Source organism: Vespa crabro, chromosome 4, assembly GCF_910589235.1.
Source record: "Vespa crabro chromosome 4, iyVesCrab1.2, whole genome shotgun sequence".
NCBI lineage: Eukaryota > Metazoa > Arthropoda > Insecta > Hymenoptera > Vespidae > Vespa > Vespa crabro.
This window is the reverse complement of record NC_060958.1, coordinates 6241271-6255100: the sequence shown is the minus strand read 5'-3', so window position 1 is coordinate 6255100 and position 13830 is coordinate 6241271. Positions and strand designations below refer to the sequence as shown.

At 29.0% G+C, this 13830-nt stretch overlaps 3 protein-coding genes across 12 annotated transcripts; 1 reads left to right on the top strand and 2 right to left on the bottom strand.

The window, feature by feature from the left end:
* Window positions 1-62: 62 nt before the first annotated feature.
* Window positions 63-3048, bottom strand: LOC124423384. Its single transcript, XM_046961055.1, has 5 exons — window positions 2868-3048; window positions 2179-2556; window positions 1825-2103; window positions 1132-1625; window positions 63-1070 (listed from the first exon to the last, which is right to left on the bottom strand). The coding sequence occupies exons 1-5, from the start codon at window positions 3033-3035 to the stop codon at window positions 920-922; spliced, it is 1470 nt and encodes a 489-aa protein (XP_046817011.1). The 5' UTR covers window positions 3036-3048; the 3' UTR covers window positions 63-919.
* Window positions 3018-6852, bottom strand: LOC124423378 (putative uncharacterized protein DDB_G0282499). Of its 5 annotated transcripts, none has more exons than XM_046961032.1 (6): window positions 6740-6843; window positions 6167-6421; window positions 5424-6052; window positions 5246-5358; window positions 3722-5159; window positions 3018-3462 (listed from the first exon to the last, which is right to left on the bottom strand). In XM_046961032.1, the coding sequence occupies exons 2-5, from the start codon at window positions 6170-6172 to the stop codon at window positions 3724-3726; spliced, it is 2184 nt and encodes a 727-aa protein (XP_046816988.1). In that variant the 5' UTR covers window positions 6173-6421; window positions 6740-6843; the 3' UTR covers window positions 3018-3462; window positions 3722-3723. The 5 variants fall into 5 exon arrangements, with proteins under 5 accessions (XP_046816988.1, XP_046816989.1, XP_046816985.1 ...); XM_046961033.1 differs by having other exon boundaries at window positions 3018-3458; XM_046961029.1 differs by lacking the exon at window positions 3018-3462 and having other exon boundaries at window positions 3617-5159.
* LOC124423382 (coronin-1C-A) lies at window positions 6789-13652 on the top strand. 6 transcript variants are annotated; one of them, XM_046961050.1, is made up of 6 exons: window positions 6789-6883; window positions 8298-8503; window positions 8694-9175; window positions 12283-12661; window positions 12738-12980; window positions 13082-13652. In XM_046961050.1, the coding sequence occupies exons 2-6, from the start codon at window positions 8306-8308 to the stop codon at window positions 13259-13261; spliced, it is 1482 nt and encodes a 493-aa protein (XP_046817006.1). In that variant the 5' UTR covers window positions 6789-6883; window positions 8298-8305; the 3' UTR covers window positions 13262-13652. The 6 variants fall into 6 exon arrangements, with proteins under 6 accessions (XP_046817006.1, XP_046817007.1, XP_046817008.1 ...); XM_046961051.1 differs by having other exon boundaries at window positions 6796-6883; window positions 8295-8503; XM_046961052.1 differs by lacking the exon at window positions 6789-6883 and adding an exon at window positions 7451-7600 and having other exon boundaries at window positions 8295-8503.
* Window positions 13653-13830: the final 178 nt, after the last annotated feature.

The window sequence follows — 13830 nt, the reverse complement described above, 5'->3', positions numbered from 1 at the left end:
AACTGATGTAGCACTATACTATAATGATTTTTCAAGTCAAATACTTGAAATAAATAACAACATTACTGTCACGAACTTTATTTGACAGGGTACGGAACTATCAAAGCAGCCGCATATGAATGTACTACACAATATATTATTTGATAATATGGCGGCACGCAAACAAGTTCAAAGTAGGAAGTTCCATCTTTTTTTTGTCTCAGTCCTGTATCTTTTATTAATAGAACCCATGTTTTCCAAATAAATTATACTTTTGTTTTTATACAAGATCTTAATATAAATATCAATATTAATAGAAAATATTTTTTACAATATGACTTCATCACGAGCTAACAAAAGGACGTTTTTTACAAAAGAAACTTTTGTTTAGATATTTATTAGAATAAAGGAAGTTTTCAAAAATTAAAAATATTGAAAAAAAAAATGATCCAACATTTTAACACTTGATAAACAATATGATTAACTTTTAAAAATTATGTACATAAAACATAAGTACATAAGGCATATTATAATATTGCAATTTCTTTTAAAAATGAATAAATCTATGCACATATCTTTGCAGAGTCTGTAAATTTATAAAAGTCATATTAATCCTATTTAAAAAAACATTAGAATAAAACGTCATATACTGATTGTCTAAAATCTAGTTTGGCATTGTGCTAAAGTGCATAAGTACATACATTGCAAAAATAAAATTATAGATGCTCATTCTACCTGCAATCTTATACATATACATATACATATATATATATGTATATATATATATATATATATATATATATATATATATATATATGCATGCATCAGAAATAAGTACACTTTTCTCCTGAAGAAGACTTCAACAGTATATACATATATACAAAAATATTGACTCTAATCCTGCATAAATTTGTTTCATAATACAGTTATGTAATCCCAGTTATTTATTAGATTCATTGTAAGATGCTCTTCCTGCTAGTTCAAGAAGATAACGGTCAGGATGATCCAACCAATCGCTAGCACTTAATTTAACAATTCTTTGTCTTTCTGCCTCTTTTACTTGCCATTTTTTAATATCCAATTGACGTTCTCTGAAAAATGAATTACTTTTAGTACATTAAATTTCTACTTTATAAAATAAGTTAATATTACCTTAACTTTACATCTCCACATCCCCAAACTTCTAGAGTAGCAATAGGATATGGTGCACCTGCGATACTGACTGAATGGAATGATTCATCAATACTTATATGTGGTGAACGTGGATTACTTCCAAATCGCAAACCATGAGGATAACCTCTGATTCCTGTATTTAGATACAATACTTTAGGTCCTTTCTCTATAACTCTGTAGGATGGACTTAATTGAATTCCCACTGAATCTTCATCACCCCAATATAGATGACTTTCACGCCATTCAACTGCTGAGCACATGCAGTACATGAGATATTCACCATCCTTTTCTGGATCAGCAGCTTTTATAAATAACAACGTTGGACCTCTGTAGCCTAGCACATGATGAAGAAAGCGATTAGCGCCAGTTCCATGTTCTGAACTATTATATAATAAAGTCCAGTGTCTAGGACATATATTGCCTGTAGTTCTGGCTATAATGGCGTGCGTAATATCCTTGGGTGTATCATTTGCCTAGATAACAAGGCTATGATGAAACGCCAATAGAATTTTGATGTATTGTTAAAAAAAAACTTAATTTAGAAGTATGCATGCCATGTATCTTTTTCCAAATTAAACAACTCCTACTGTAGATATATGTGCACATATACATATATTAACATGTGCATACATATAAAAATATAATTATCTAATATAACCAAATTGAAATTACCTGAAGATAACATTGTGGTAAAGTAGTTGATAATAACCAAACATAGCTCACAGGCAATAATGTCTGAGGTTGATCAAAACTGTCAGCATGTTCCAATACAGGTGTTGGAATTTCTAAATGTGGTTGTGGCTGTTCTTTTGATAGCAATGCTTTACCATTTCTATAAGCTGTTGTCAATACATGAACTACATAGCAATGTAGACCATGTACAATACGTGAACAATGCTGCCACATCCAATTACTAACATAACTCACAGACAAGCTATCTTTTCCATGAAACTGAAATAACCAGACATTCATCTATGCCTTAGCTTAGATAATAAATTAAAATAACAAGTGGTACATCTTACTAACACATGAAATGACAACAGCATTGACGACACGATGTATATAAATACATGTTGTAGTACCAGTACTATCCATTGCTAGTTGATAACAAGTCATCAATAAAGATCTTAGTAGATCAGGAGATATATCCCCATCTCTTATATTAGAGTAGATTGTTACATAATTTTCTAATATAGTTTGGTCGCTCATAACAGACAGAAATTTTTCTGATTGTTGTTTGAAAGCAGAAACTGTCAAATGTGATGTACTTGCTCCAGCAGAGTGATGCAAATAAGTAAATAACTTTTCAGCTAATGTAGGATAATTAGGAAATAAGTAATTTTCAAACACAGACATCGTGATTCCATGTACATGTTTTTCTTCATATGTATGATGCGATAAAATCTAGAGAAAAAATTTAAGGTTATGTTTTAAATAACAATTAATAACTTTACAAGGTCAGTAGAAACAAAATATATAACGAATGTATATATTATTATCATCATTAAATTAAAGCAAAAGTTAGTAATAAACGTCCTGAAAAATTAAAATAAAAAATATATATATTCGTGTATATATGTATGCATATATATATAAAACAATCATATATATATGATGATTTTTGTTACTATAATTTTTGTTTATAATAAAACATAAAATAAAAATCTTTTACAATACAGATAAAACAAAAATTTTTAAATCAACCGAATAATTACCTTGGCTAGGTTATCAATTGGAAAAAATTGTGTAGGAGAACTATGTTCGATGTCATTACCAGAGGAACTTCGTGAAACCGTGTTTGTAGTTAGCGCATTGCTATTATTTGTAACTGCATCAGTCTTTTTAGTAGAATTGCTTATATTACGTGCCACGTGATTACCCATTTTTATCGAAGTTTTTAATTTTTTTTTTTTTTCGTTATTCTTTATCTTTAATACATATCATTCCAACATTGACAAAACTTAGATCTATATCAATCTTGTCCGGTATTGCACGAATTTCACATATGTCTACATTCAACATCACACAATCGACTTTGCTTTCACCGCTTATACGCAAAATCACATACACTTTCGTTGATTGTGAATCAAGCATTAATTTATGTCATGTACTTATATATGCATATACATTCAATGTATAGATACGTATATATGCATATCATATATTATTGAACATGTATTTATGTCAAAGCAGAATGAAATATCATAATTCGCAATTGGTACATACTAATTGGATATATAGTAATGAATGTGGCGACATGGTTAACCGTGTCGAAAAGTAGAACTAATTGCCTTCGATACTAGTAGCTTTCTGGAGTTAAATTTGAAAAACACGAATATAAAAAATATTTATTATATTCATAATAAAATAGTAATTTTAATGTAACGTAAAATTATGTATACAAGTCACAGGAATCTTATGAAATTAGTCCTTAATCTTTATATTACAACTTACGAAAAAAAAATATATTTTTATTTTTTATTTTTTAATATTTCTAAAATAATAAAAAAGAAAAAATACTTTTAATTGTTTTCTTAATTCTATTAAATACATCAGCAATGATCCGTACCATTAATGGCGGTTTATTATTTTTGGCTTTTTGGCACTGTGTTTTATGACCTCTATTGTATTCAAATGCTTCTTGTAGTTGGTCCCTGGTAATTCTACTTCATCATCTGTAGTGGAAATATCGCGATTGCAATTATATTTAAAAGTGCTCTTTTTTCCTCTATTGGGTGTTTCTATACGATTCATATCGTTTACTCGAATCATCGATTCGTATCGTCTACTCGGTTCTTCATCTTCAATAATGCTAACGCTGCAATCATGATAAACATTATAAAGATTTTCTTTGTATGATACAGATCCCTGAGTAAAAGATATTGTTTCTGGTTTTTTAATATTTTTCTGTTGCTCCAACGCATTATGTCTAATTGCTTTATCATTTCTTTTCTTTCTCTCATCAGACACAGAATTTTTTATATCATTTTCAATATCACTATCGCTAGAATTAGAGTAATGTATTGTTCTGTGTTTTTTCTTAACTCTTTTTTGTGATTTGATATGACTCTTAGTCATAGGGATAGAATCTATTATTCCTTTTCTTTGTTTCTGTTTATCCTGTTTTAATGATGCTCTTTTATTTTCCAATACTTTCTGAAATATGATCTTAGGCATACCCGCATAAATTTCACTTTCAAATTCTTCAGAGTCTCTCTTATTCAATTCTTGTATATCATTCTGCGATTGTTCTTGTAGAATCATATTCGAGATCTCATGCACATTTTCTATGCTGTAGTTATTCTGATCGATTCTTTTTGTAATTGGTGATATATTGTGATATTCTGGCATACAAGATCTCTTTGAGCGAATTACCGTTTCATTACCTTGTAATTGACTGCTATACAATCCAGAATCATTATCATCGCATTTTAGTTTATTTGCGTCATTTGTTGCCACTCTATAAGAAAGAACATCTTCAAGACAATTAAACATTTGTACAATTTTTACAATGTATTCCTTAGGACAATCTTTATGTAACAAATTATTAATAATGATATTGATTTTATCTTCTTGTATAATATCTTTTAATGTATGCTTTTTCTGAATACATTGAGGCTGGTTAACATTTTTATGCTGCTCTTGATTTTCCTTATTTAAAATTTTATTATCGTGAATTATCCTTGTTGTATTAGGAATCTGTACTTTTGTATTAGGTACATGATTAGATACATTATTATCAGTTTTGATTCTTGAAGTATTATCTGAATTATTATTACATATATTACTGGAAGATTTTTGGTATTTGTTTTTATCTTCCTTTGTGAATTGTAATGTTAAATTTGTTACTTCACTATTCAAGTCATCATCGCTATCTGTAATCTTTGTTGGCCAATGAAAACTCAATTTACTACCTTCAGATATAAATACTTTCCATAATAAATATATATTTTCCCAGTCATCTGGAAAACCATTGTAAAACTTGCCTCTCACATATTCCGGTAATTCTAAAGAAAAACGGAGAAAATTAATATTTTTTAATGATATTAAAAAGTATATAAGTAAAGACTTATACAGAAATTTAAGTTCTTACCATTTTCATTATCCACAATATTTCCTTCAAGATAATATATATGTAAGAAAGTAGATTGTACACTTGTAGCTGTCAATCTTCTAAGTATAGGTTTACTGCGTGCAGTTTGTCCGCTATAAAAAATAAATATGAACAAACAATAATAAATGTTATAATGAATTTAGTCTTATAAATTTACCTTTCTAATGTTCCTTTGATAATCAAATGACCATCTTTGTTTAGCATAACTTTCCAATTAAAAAAGGTTCTACCCGATTTTTCTTTAGGACTAGCTATTTTACAAGGATTATAGTTATTATCATTATTACTCATTGAATTTTGTTTTTGCAACTTAGAAAGATTTTTTTCATGTTTGATATTTTTTGGTTGTACATATAAGCCCTTTTCAACTACATGAGGCGAGTTTTCATTAGTCAATAATGAATCTCTTTGGATGATTTTTGAATTATCCTTAATTTGATGAAGAAATTCCTTAACAGTCAATGAAGAGGCGACATTATTGTTAAAGGAGTTATTTTGACTTGGAGATTGATGAACATTTGAAGATGCAATTACTGGTTCATATGTAGTATAATTGTTCTTTTTCATTGCTTTTATTTTTGATAAATTTTTATTAGAAGGCACAATTTCATGTTCCGCCTGTGAAAGTTGCGGAGACAAAGCAGTAAAACTCCAATTCTGTGCATCCGTGTCATTCCAGATTGGGTCATCATTTGTCAATTTTCCATTTTTTCTTAGTAAAGAAAGTTTCAAGGAACGCTCTAATCTTTTACAACGTTCGTCTTTTTTAAATTTTGCAAACTTCATCTAAGTAGATAAAAATATACATTTCTTATCAAATATAACACCATAAGTATAATATAACGTAGATATATGTGGAAATAAACTTAAGCAATTAAACCGTTAAAATTTGAAACTCACCTCCATTATAATTTTAATAATATTCACTTTACATTCGATGCACTAAATAGAAACTGTTATATGTTTAGAGAAGCGTTTAAAAATTAATATATTTGTTTTAGCTTCTTATTATTTCCCGCGTAATTCTATGTAACTAGTTTATCAACTCTTACAATAAATTGTACGTATTTACTGCGAAGTTAGGCAGCGTCACAAATCTTACATTATGTGTGGAAGTGGCGTTAGCAGCTTAAGTATACACAACCAATGAAAAATCTGCTTTAATTATCCAATCAATTTTAAAATAAAATAATGAAATAATTCTTATAAATATGTTTATGTATATATACATACAAATCATATTTTTTTTAGGTATGATTCGAAATTGAATATTTTGTTATTGTTGTAAATATAACGATAAACGTTAAATGAACAAACTGTTAAATGTGTTATATCTGTTAACTTTGTAATTAGTTAGTAATCAATTAAACAGCGAATAATACGATGAATGAAATAATGGTTTATGAAGATCACGTTTTAAATAACATCAGTATATCTCTATATTCATTAATTTACTAATTGTTTGAAACTTACTTTCGATTATTCGCGGTTGAAACGGCCATATTGAATCGAAAAGCGTGCGCATCCATCGTCTTCGTCAGCGCGTGAAATTTGGGGGGTGGGGAGAATTCTTTCCCAAAAGCGTGCATTGCTTGTCATCCGGATTATAATTCGTTGGTAAAGTACGATTTGTATTAACTAATTTATATTATTGATTATTTCAATTAATTTTTTTTTCTTTTGAAATGATGATAAGACAATTTTAATGAGTGATACGTTTAGCAACATATTATTCAATTATTATATGTGAAAACAATAAGAGAATATAATTTAAAGCATTATACATATTTACTTAGATATACGAATTAAAAAGCTTAAAAGAAAATAATATTACCGGGGGTGGCTTTTCACTTGAGTAGGGTGCGCATTTCCAAATAAGGTGTTCTGAAACGACCGATTCGTTCGTGTTAAATGGCGCTACTACGACGTGGACGCCTAATGAATTACAATGTGGTGAACTAGAATAATGGCGGGAGTATTCAAAAGTTCAACCTTTTAACATAGATATAGTTTACATTGTTTATCTATGTATAGTATACAAAAGAAGAAGAAAGAAAAAGAAAAGATGGACGCGTAAATTGCACAGTTTTATACTATTTACTTGGATTCTGACATGAAAACTATATTATTCAGTATATTATCCAATGAATCATACCGGTGACGCATCACCTGCCATACTCGTATGACTGTTACCGTATCAAGTAACTGTTTTTATCATGAAGTTACAGTAATATCATTAAGATTAAAGTAATACTTGAGAGAAATAAAATAGTAGTACGTATATATGAAATCTTCTTTAGTATTCATTGAAGTGAAGCAGAGTCGCAGTTTTGTGTATGTATACACGCACAAACATACATTTATACATCACGAATAGATTTCTATTTTATGGAAAAAGGAATAGTTCGCGTTATTTAAATATTATAAGTTACTTAGATATACCTTATTATTTTGCTCCGATCTCATTAGATCTACAAACATGATGGAATCTGATATTAATTTTTTATTGATTTAACTATAATATTTCGTTGTAACATTAACATACGTGACTGTACCGTTTCTTATTATGAATCATGATCTTATAAAAGCAACGGAGAGAGTTTATTTCTGTAGTCGCCAATTTCGGTTAGAATGAAATCTATTTTCTGATGCATCAAGCTCTCAATGCAGAAAAAGAGAGAGAGAGAGAGAGAGAGACAAAGACAGAGAGAGGGAGAGAGACAGAAGTTTCCTCTTATATTTGTAATAATTGGCAACACTGGCATACACTTCATTTGCACATATTAACTCGTAGAGAGACCGGGATACAAAACACGGTTTGGAAATATTCTTATTTCAGTCGCGCTCGTTTCGACATTAAGGGTGGGGAATCTATTTATAAATTGGGGGATGTTCCATGCGTCGCCCACGCCCGCAGTGCCCACGTAACAATAATTTATTAAAATAATCATAATAACCGGTGTATGAAGATATTGGTGTTTCCTTCTAGGTTAATCTTTGTTGGTTTCATTTTTGTTTGCGTTGAAAGTAGGTGCAGATATGTCTTTTCGTGTTGTACGCAGCAGCAAGTTCCGCCACGTGTACGGAACGTCTTTAAAACGGGAACAATGCTATGACAATATTAGAGTTTCAAAATCCTCATGGGATTCTACGTTCTGCGCCGTGAATCCTAAATTTTTGGCCATCATCGTTGAATCCGCGGGCGGTGGTGCTTTCATAGTCTTACCCCATAACAAGGTAATTATCAAAAGTTTTTCATTTCATATTTATAAATATCTTTTATGAATATATTACAGTGATTTTTTTTTATGAAGATCCCATATAGAATATTTTATAGAATTCTTTTTTAAACTTACATGCATGATCATGACAGCCGTAGTTCTGGTAGTCTCTACTAGTTCTATAGATCATTGAATAATTGTCATAGGTAGGAAGAATATCAGCAGACTATCCTTTAGTGGGTGGACACAAGGGTCCCGTATTAGATATCGCATGGTGCCCTCATAATGATAATGTCATAGCTTCTGGATCTGAAGATTGCGTTGTTAAAATATGGCAAATACCAGATGGTGGTATTTCCAGGACATTGACTGAATCTGTGGTAGACCTACAATTGCATCAACGAAGGGTCGGACTTGTGCTATGGCATCCAACAGCATTAAACGTATTACTCACTGCTGGATCAGACAATCTTGTTTTAATTTGGAATGTTGGAACTGGCGAATGTTTAGTAAGAATAGACTCTCATCCTGATGTTATTTATTCTGCCTGTTGGAACTGGGATGGATCCAGATTGGTAACTACATGTAAGGACAAAAGGATTCGTATCTTAGATCCAAGAACAGGGAAAGTTTTAGAGGATGCTATTGCCCATGAAGGAAGCAAGGCAACACGTGCAATATTTCTAAGGTATGCAAATACATTGTACTTTTCTTCTTACTATTTAATTTAATTATTAAAAATGATCTATTTGTGAGTAACATTATTTTTATTTATCTTGTTTGAAAAGTTTTTAATTTAATATAGTTACAATCACAGCAATATGAATTTCATAAATGTATTCTTATGACTAGCTTTTTCTCATTATTAGGTTTTCTTTTATATTTAATAACATTGAAATAAAAAATTAAAATTTTAATGAATAAATAAGAAACTTACAAGATATTTTTGTAATATTAAAAAGAAAAAAGGCAGATTTATAATATTTGATATATATGATTTTATTTTATATAAAGTTTATTTACTTTAAGATATCATATTAAAATAGATAATAAATGTATACATTAACTATAGTTAAAATTCAAGCATGCATAACTATAGTAATTAGAACCGTACTTCATATATAAAGGCATGTCTTTAATATCTGGTACTTTACAAGCATTAAAAAGTATAAAATATAGCTGCCTTTAATTGTTATAATACAGCATTATAATGCTTCAATGTGTCTACAAATGAAGAACTCTATGTGCCTGTAAGATGCTTTCTATATTACAAGAATGACAGTAGTTAGTCTTAAACGCGCCTATGTAACAATAATACACTACATGCTTTGCAAATATCTATTATTTAATCACAACATTGGTGCAGATTGCACATAAGAATTTGCATACAAGGTGATGGTGCACAAATGCACACAGAGTGGTGAACATTTTTATATTTATGGGAACACAATAATAAAATATTAAATATATTAAATAATAAATTATAAAACATTTATTTCAGTGAATGTTCTTCACGCATAGAATAGACATGCACAGTATCTTTAATTCTTTGGAATTTATTTACATAGAATTACTTATTTTTTTAGATTTAGTAAAATAAGACAGTGTTAATGAGCAAGTGAATTTAACATTATATATATATATATATGTATATATATATATGATATATATATATATGTATATATATATATATATATATATATATATATATATATATATATATATATATATATTTTAAGTATTTTCTTTATGTCAATTGTAAATATGAACTTACCAACTTTTATTAAAATGTCATTAAAATATTGCTTCAATGAATATGTAAAAAATATTATATGCAATAGCAACATATATTTGTGAATGATAGGATAGTTCATATGTATTACTATGAGTATTATTTTATGCATATAAATTAATGGTTTACGTAGGGTACTATATACTACAGCCTTTTTAACATATAGCCAAGTAAATTTTTTTTATCGATCATCGAACTATATACATCCGCCTTTTTACATTATAATTATATCATGTTAATTGCTCTTTTATTTAGGACTTAAATATTTTAACAAAATTGATTGAAGAAAAAAACAAAACATTAAATTCTAAACTGAATACTTTTCTTTCTTTTATTAGTAAAAAGGGATATATTTTAATTGCTTCAAACAATCAGCCTAATTTAGTCAAATTGCTTGCTACATTGGTTTATTGTGATCCTTTTTATGTATTTCTGGATTATTCTTTGGTTATGAGAAAAATCTGCAACAGCTTTCTAAATGAGGCATTTGTCTGCACAATAGAATTATTTCCATTGCTTTTTATCACTTGGTCTTTCCAATTTGTGTAGTGCAAGATTCACATAATTTTAATGGAAAACTTCAAGGTTGAAATTTCATCATGAGGAGGACACCACCTTAGTAAATGCAAATATCAAGACGTCTGCTCTATAGTGTCCAGTTAAAAATTACAGTAAGTATTGTACATTAACTTATTCATCTGAAGTATCATGCTGAAAATGTAAAGTATCATTGTCTCAGTATAGAATATGATTCTCTATATTTATATATTTAACTATTATATCTTATTTATATTTTTGGAAATAAGAAGAATCATTTGCTGCTCACAAATTAGAAAGGGAAGTATGTTAGATCTATATTGTATACATATCACAGAAACATTTTGCATTCTTAGAAGATAGATGATTGACTAAATTAATTTACAGTAAATGTCGAAAATGTGTCAAGAATAATTTTTCATTTTCATTTCACTAAAATAAAATGTCAAATTTCATGTAATACTATAGCAACATGATACATTTTGTGAAGACTACTAATGCTGGCTACTGAAATATTCAATTAATACATGTACTGTTGAAGTTTTAGTATATCTTCATTATTCAAACCTATGGAAGCAATATAATCACATTTTTAACAAGTTAAGTTTGTACATGGATACAGACTAGTAAAGCAATAATTCCTCCGATGAAAGCACTTATGAACAGTTGCAAAGTCTCTGTTTATGTTGTAACAAGGTGGATGTTAATAAGTATTGATGATTAATATAGGTACAGAAGATATAATGTATTGCCTCTGATAATACAATAAAATAAAACTAAAACAAATATACAGTATGTACCTTAATCAGGCACGCGGCCAACTTGATTATCTATCTTCCATGTACATTACACATTATACACAAATAAAACATGGATTACCCTTTATATCACATCTTTTACAGTAGGGATATCGGTTTTATGTATGATATCCCATATTTTACATATCTACTGAGGAAGATTTCTATAAAAAAAGCATAGATTAATTTTCCTTTGCTAAAATATCTTAATGAAGATAAATATCTTTATTGCAATATTTCCTACCAATTGATTTAATTTTGTATTTTTTTAGTTAAAAATATATATGGCTTTCAAAAACAAAGGAAAATTGATTTACCTTTTCTCATGAAATCATACCTCTGTGTATATATATACATATATAAATATGTACACACATTTTAATGGAATTGCACCAAACCATGTTATTATCAAAGAAGATATGTTAATTATCTTCAATAATCGTGTGACTTATATTTACACATATTGTATAAAGGAGTGAGAGAAAATGCTAAGTTCACCACTCAAACCTACCAAATTAAACAAAAATTGGAGTAGTAATTATCTAATAATATATTAATAGCATATAAATTTAATTATCTAATAGTGCTTGTAACATTACTAATCCAGTGCCTATAATTGGACAAGTTAACATTTTCTATCAATATTTAATAATGTTTATTCTGTTTCAGGGGAGGTTTGGTCTTCACAACTGGGTTCAGTAAAATGTCTGAAAGGCAATATTCATTACGAGCCCCAGACATGTTAGGTGAACCTATAGTTATGGTAGAATTAGATACCAGCAATGGAGTTATGTTTCCTTTGTATGATCCTGATACAAATTTGGTATATCTATGTGGCAAGGGTGATTCTGTTATTCGATACTTTGAAATTACACCCGAACCTCCATTTGTTCATTATATCAATACTTTTCAAACTCCTGACCCTCAACGAGGGATAGGAATGATGCCAAAACGAGGTTGTGATGTTAATAGCTGTGAAATCAGTAGATTTTATCGACTAAATAATTCGGGTTTTTGTCAAGTCATTTCAATGACTGTTCCTAGAAAGGTAAACACTATGTTATAGATAGTAATGTTGCATTTTTGTTGTCATTGTTTCTTTTTTATATCATAATATCTTGTAGTCTGAGCTTTTTCAAGAAGATTTGTATCCTGATACTCCTGGAGATACAGCTGCAATAACTGCAGAAGAATGGGAAAGCGGCGTTGATGCTGATCCCATACTGATATCTCTTAGAGATGGCTATCAACCATCTTCATCTAAAAATGAACTTAAAGTACATAAGAAGACGAATATACTAGATAAAGGGGCAAAAGTTGCATCCAACCCTGCACAAAATACTGCACAAGTATCGCCTGGCATTTTTGTAAGTCCAGATTTTTTTTTTTTTTATAAATGATATTTCTCTATTTCAAAAACATACATGTATTCATTATATTCTAATAAATAATATTTTTCTTTTTATAGGAAGAAATGTTAAAAGAATTCACAGAGGAAATAAGAAAGTTAAAAGCTGTGATTGTAAAACATGAAGGAAGGATACGAGTATTGGAATCGGCTGTGGCTCTTCAAATGAAGGAAGAAGAGAGAAATGAAAAGACATCTTCTCCTGCTGACAGAGAGTTGCTAGCTTCTGACGAAGTGTAATTTCTGAGTCATATTTTTAGCTGACAAAAATAAAATAATTAATCGTGTAACAAAGTAATTATATATTTTGATATAACAATTTGTGTAAATAGTAGGTTTCAGCGATGTGAGGCATGTTTTGATTCTTGCAATGATCTTTGCTATTTATTGTACATCATTCATCATACATCTACATTTGTACTATCTTTACATCTCTTTATTGTGTTAAAAGTTAACTAATATGGTGTTAGCTACTGTTAGTATTAAGACATCCCATGATTTTATATATACTATAGTATTTCACTATGTATATGAAACTTTATAACAGTCATTGTTGAAAAGAAAAGAGTGCCTAATTTGTACAGATATTTTGCTGTAAAATAACAAAAGTAAAAATATTCTATTTAAGTAAGTACTACCCCGTTCCTGTACTTTATTAAAGATAAAATTTATTTGAGTTGAAGAAATTTAAAAAGAGAGAATATTGGATTGGCAACTAAGTGATTGCGGATTTTGTCGTTTCCTTATTTGAAATCCGGCAATCACTTAATTGCCAACCCAATATATACGCAAATAATAATCGTAAATAA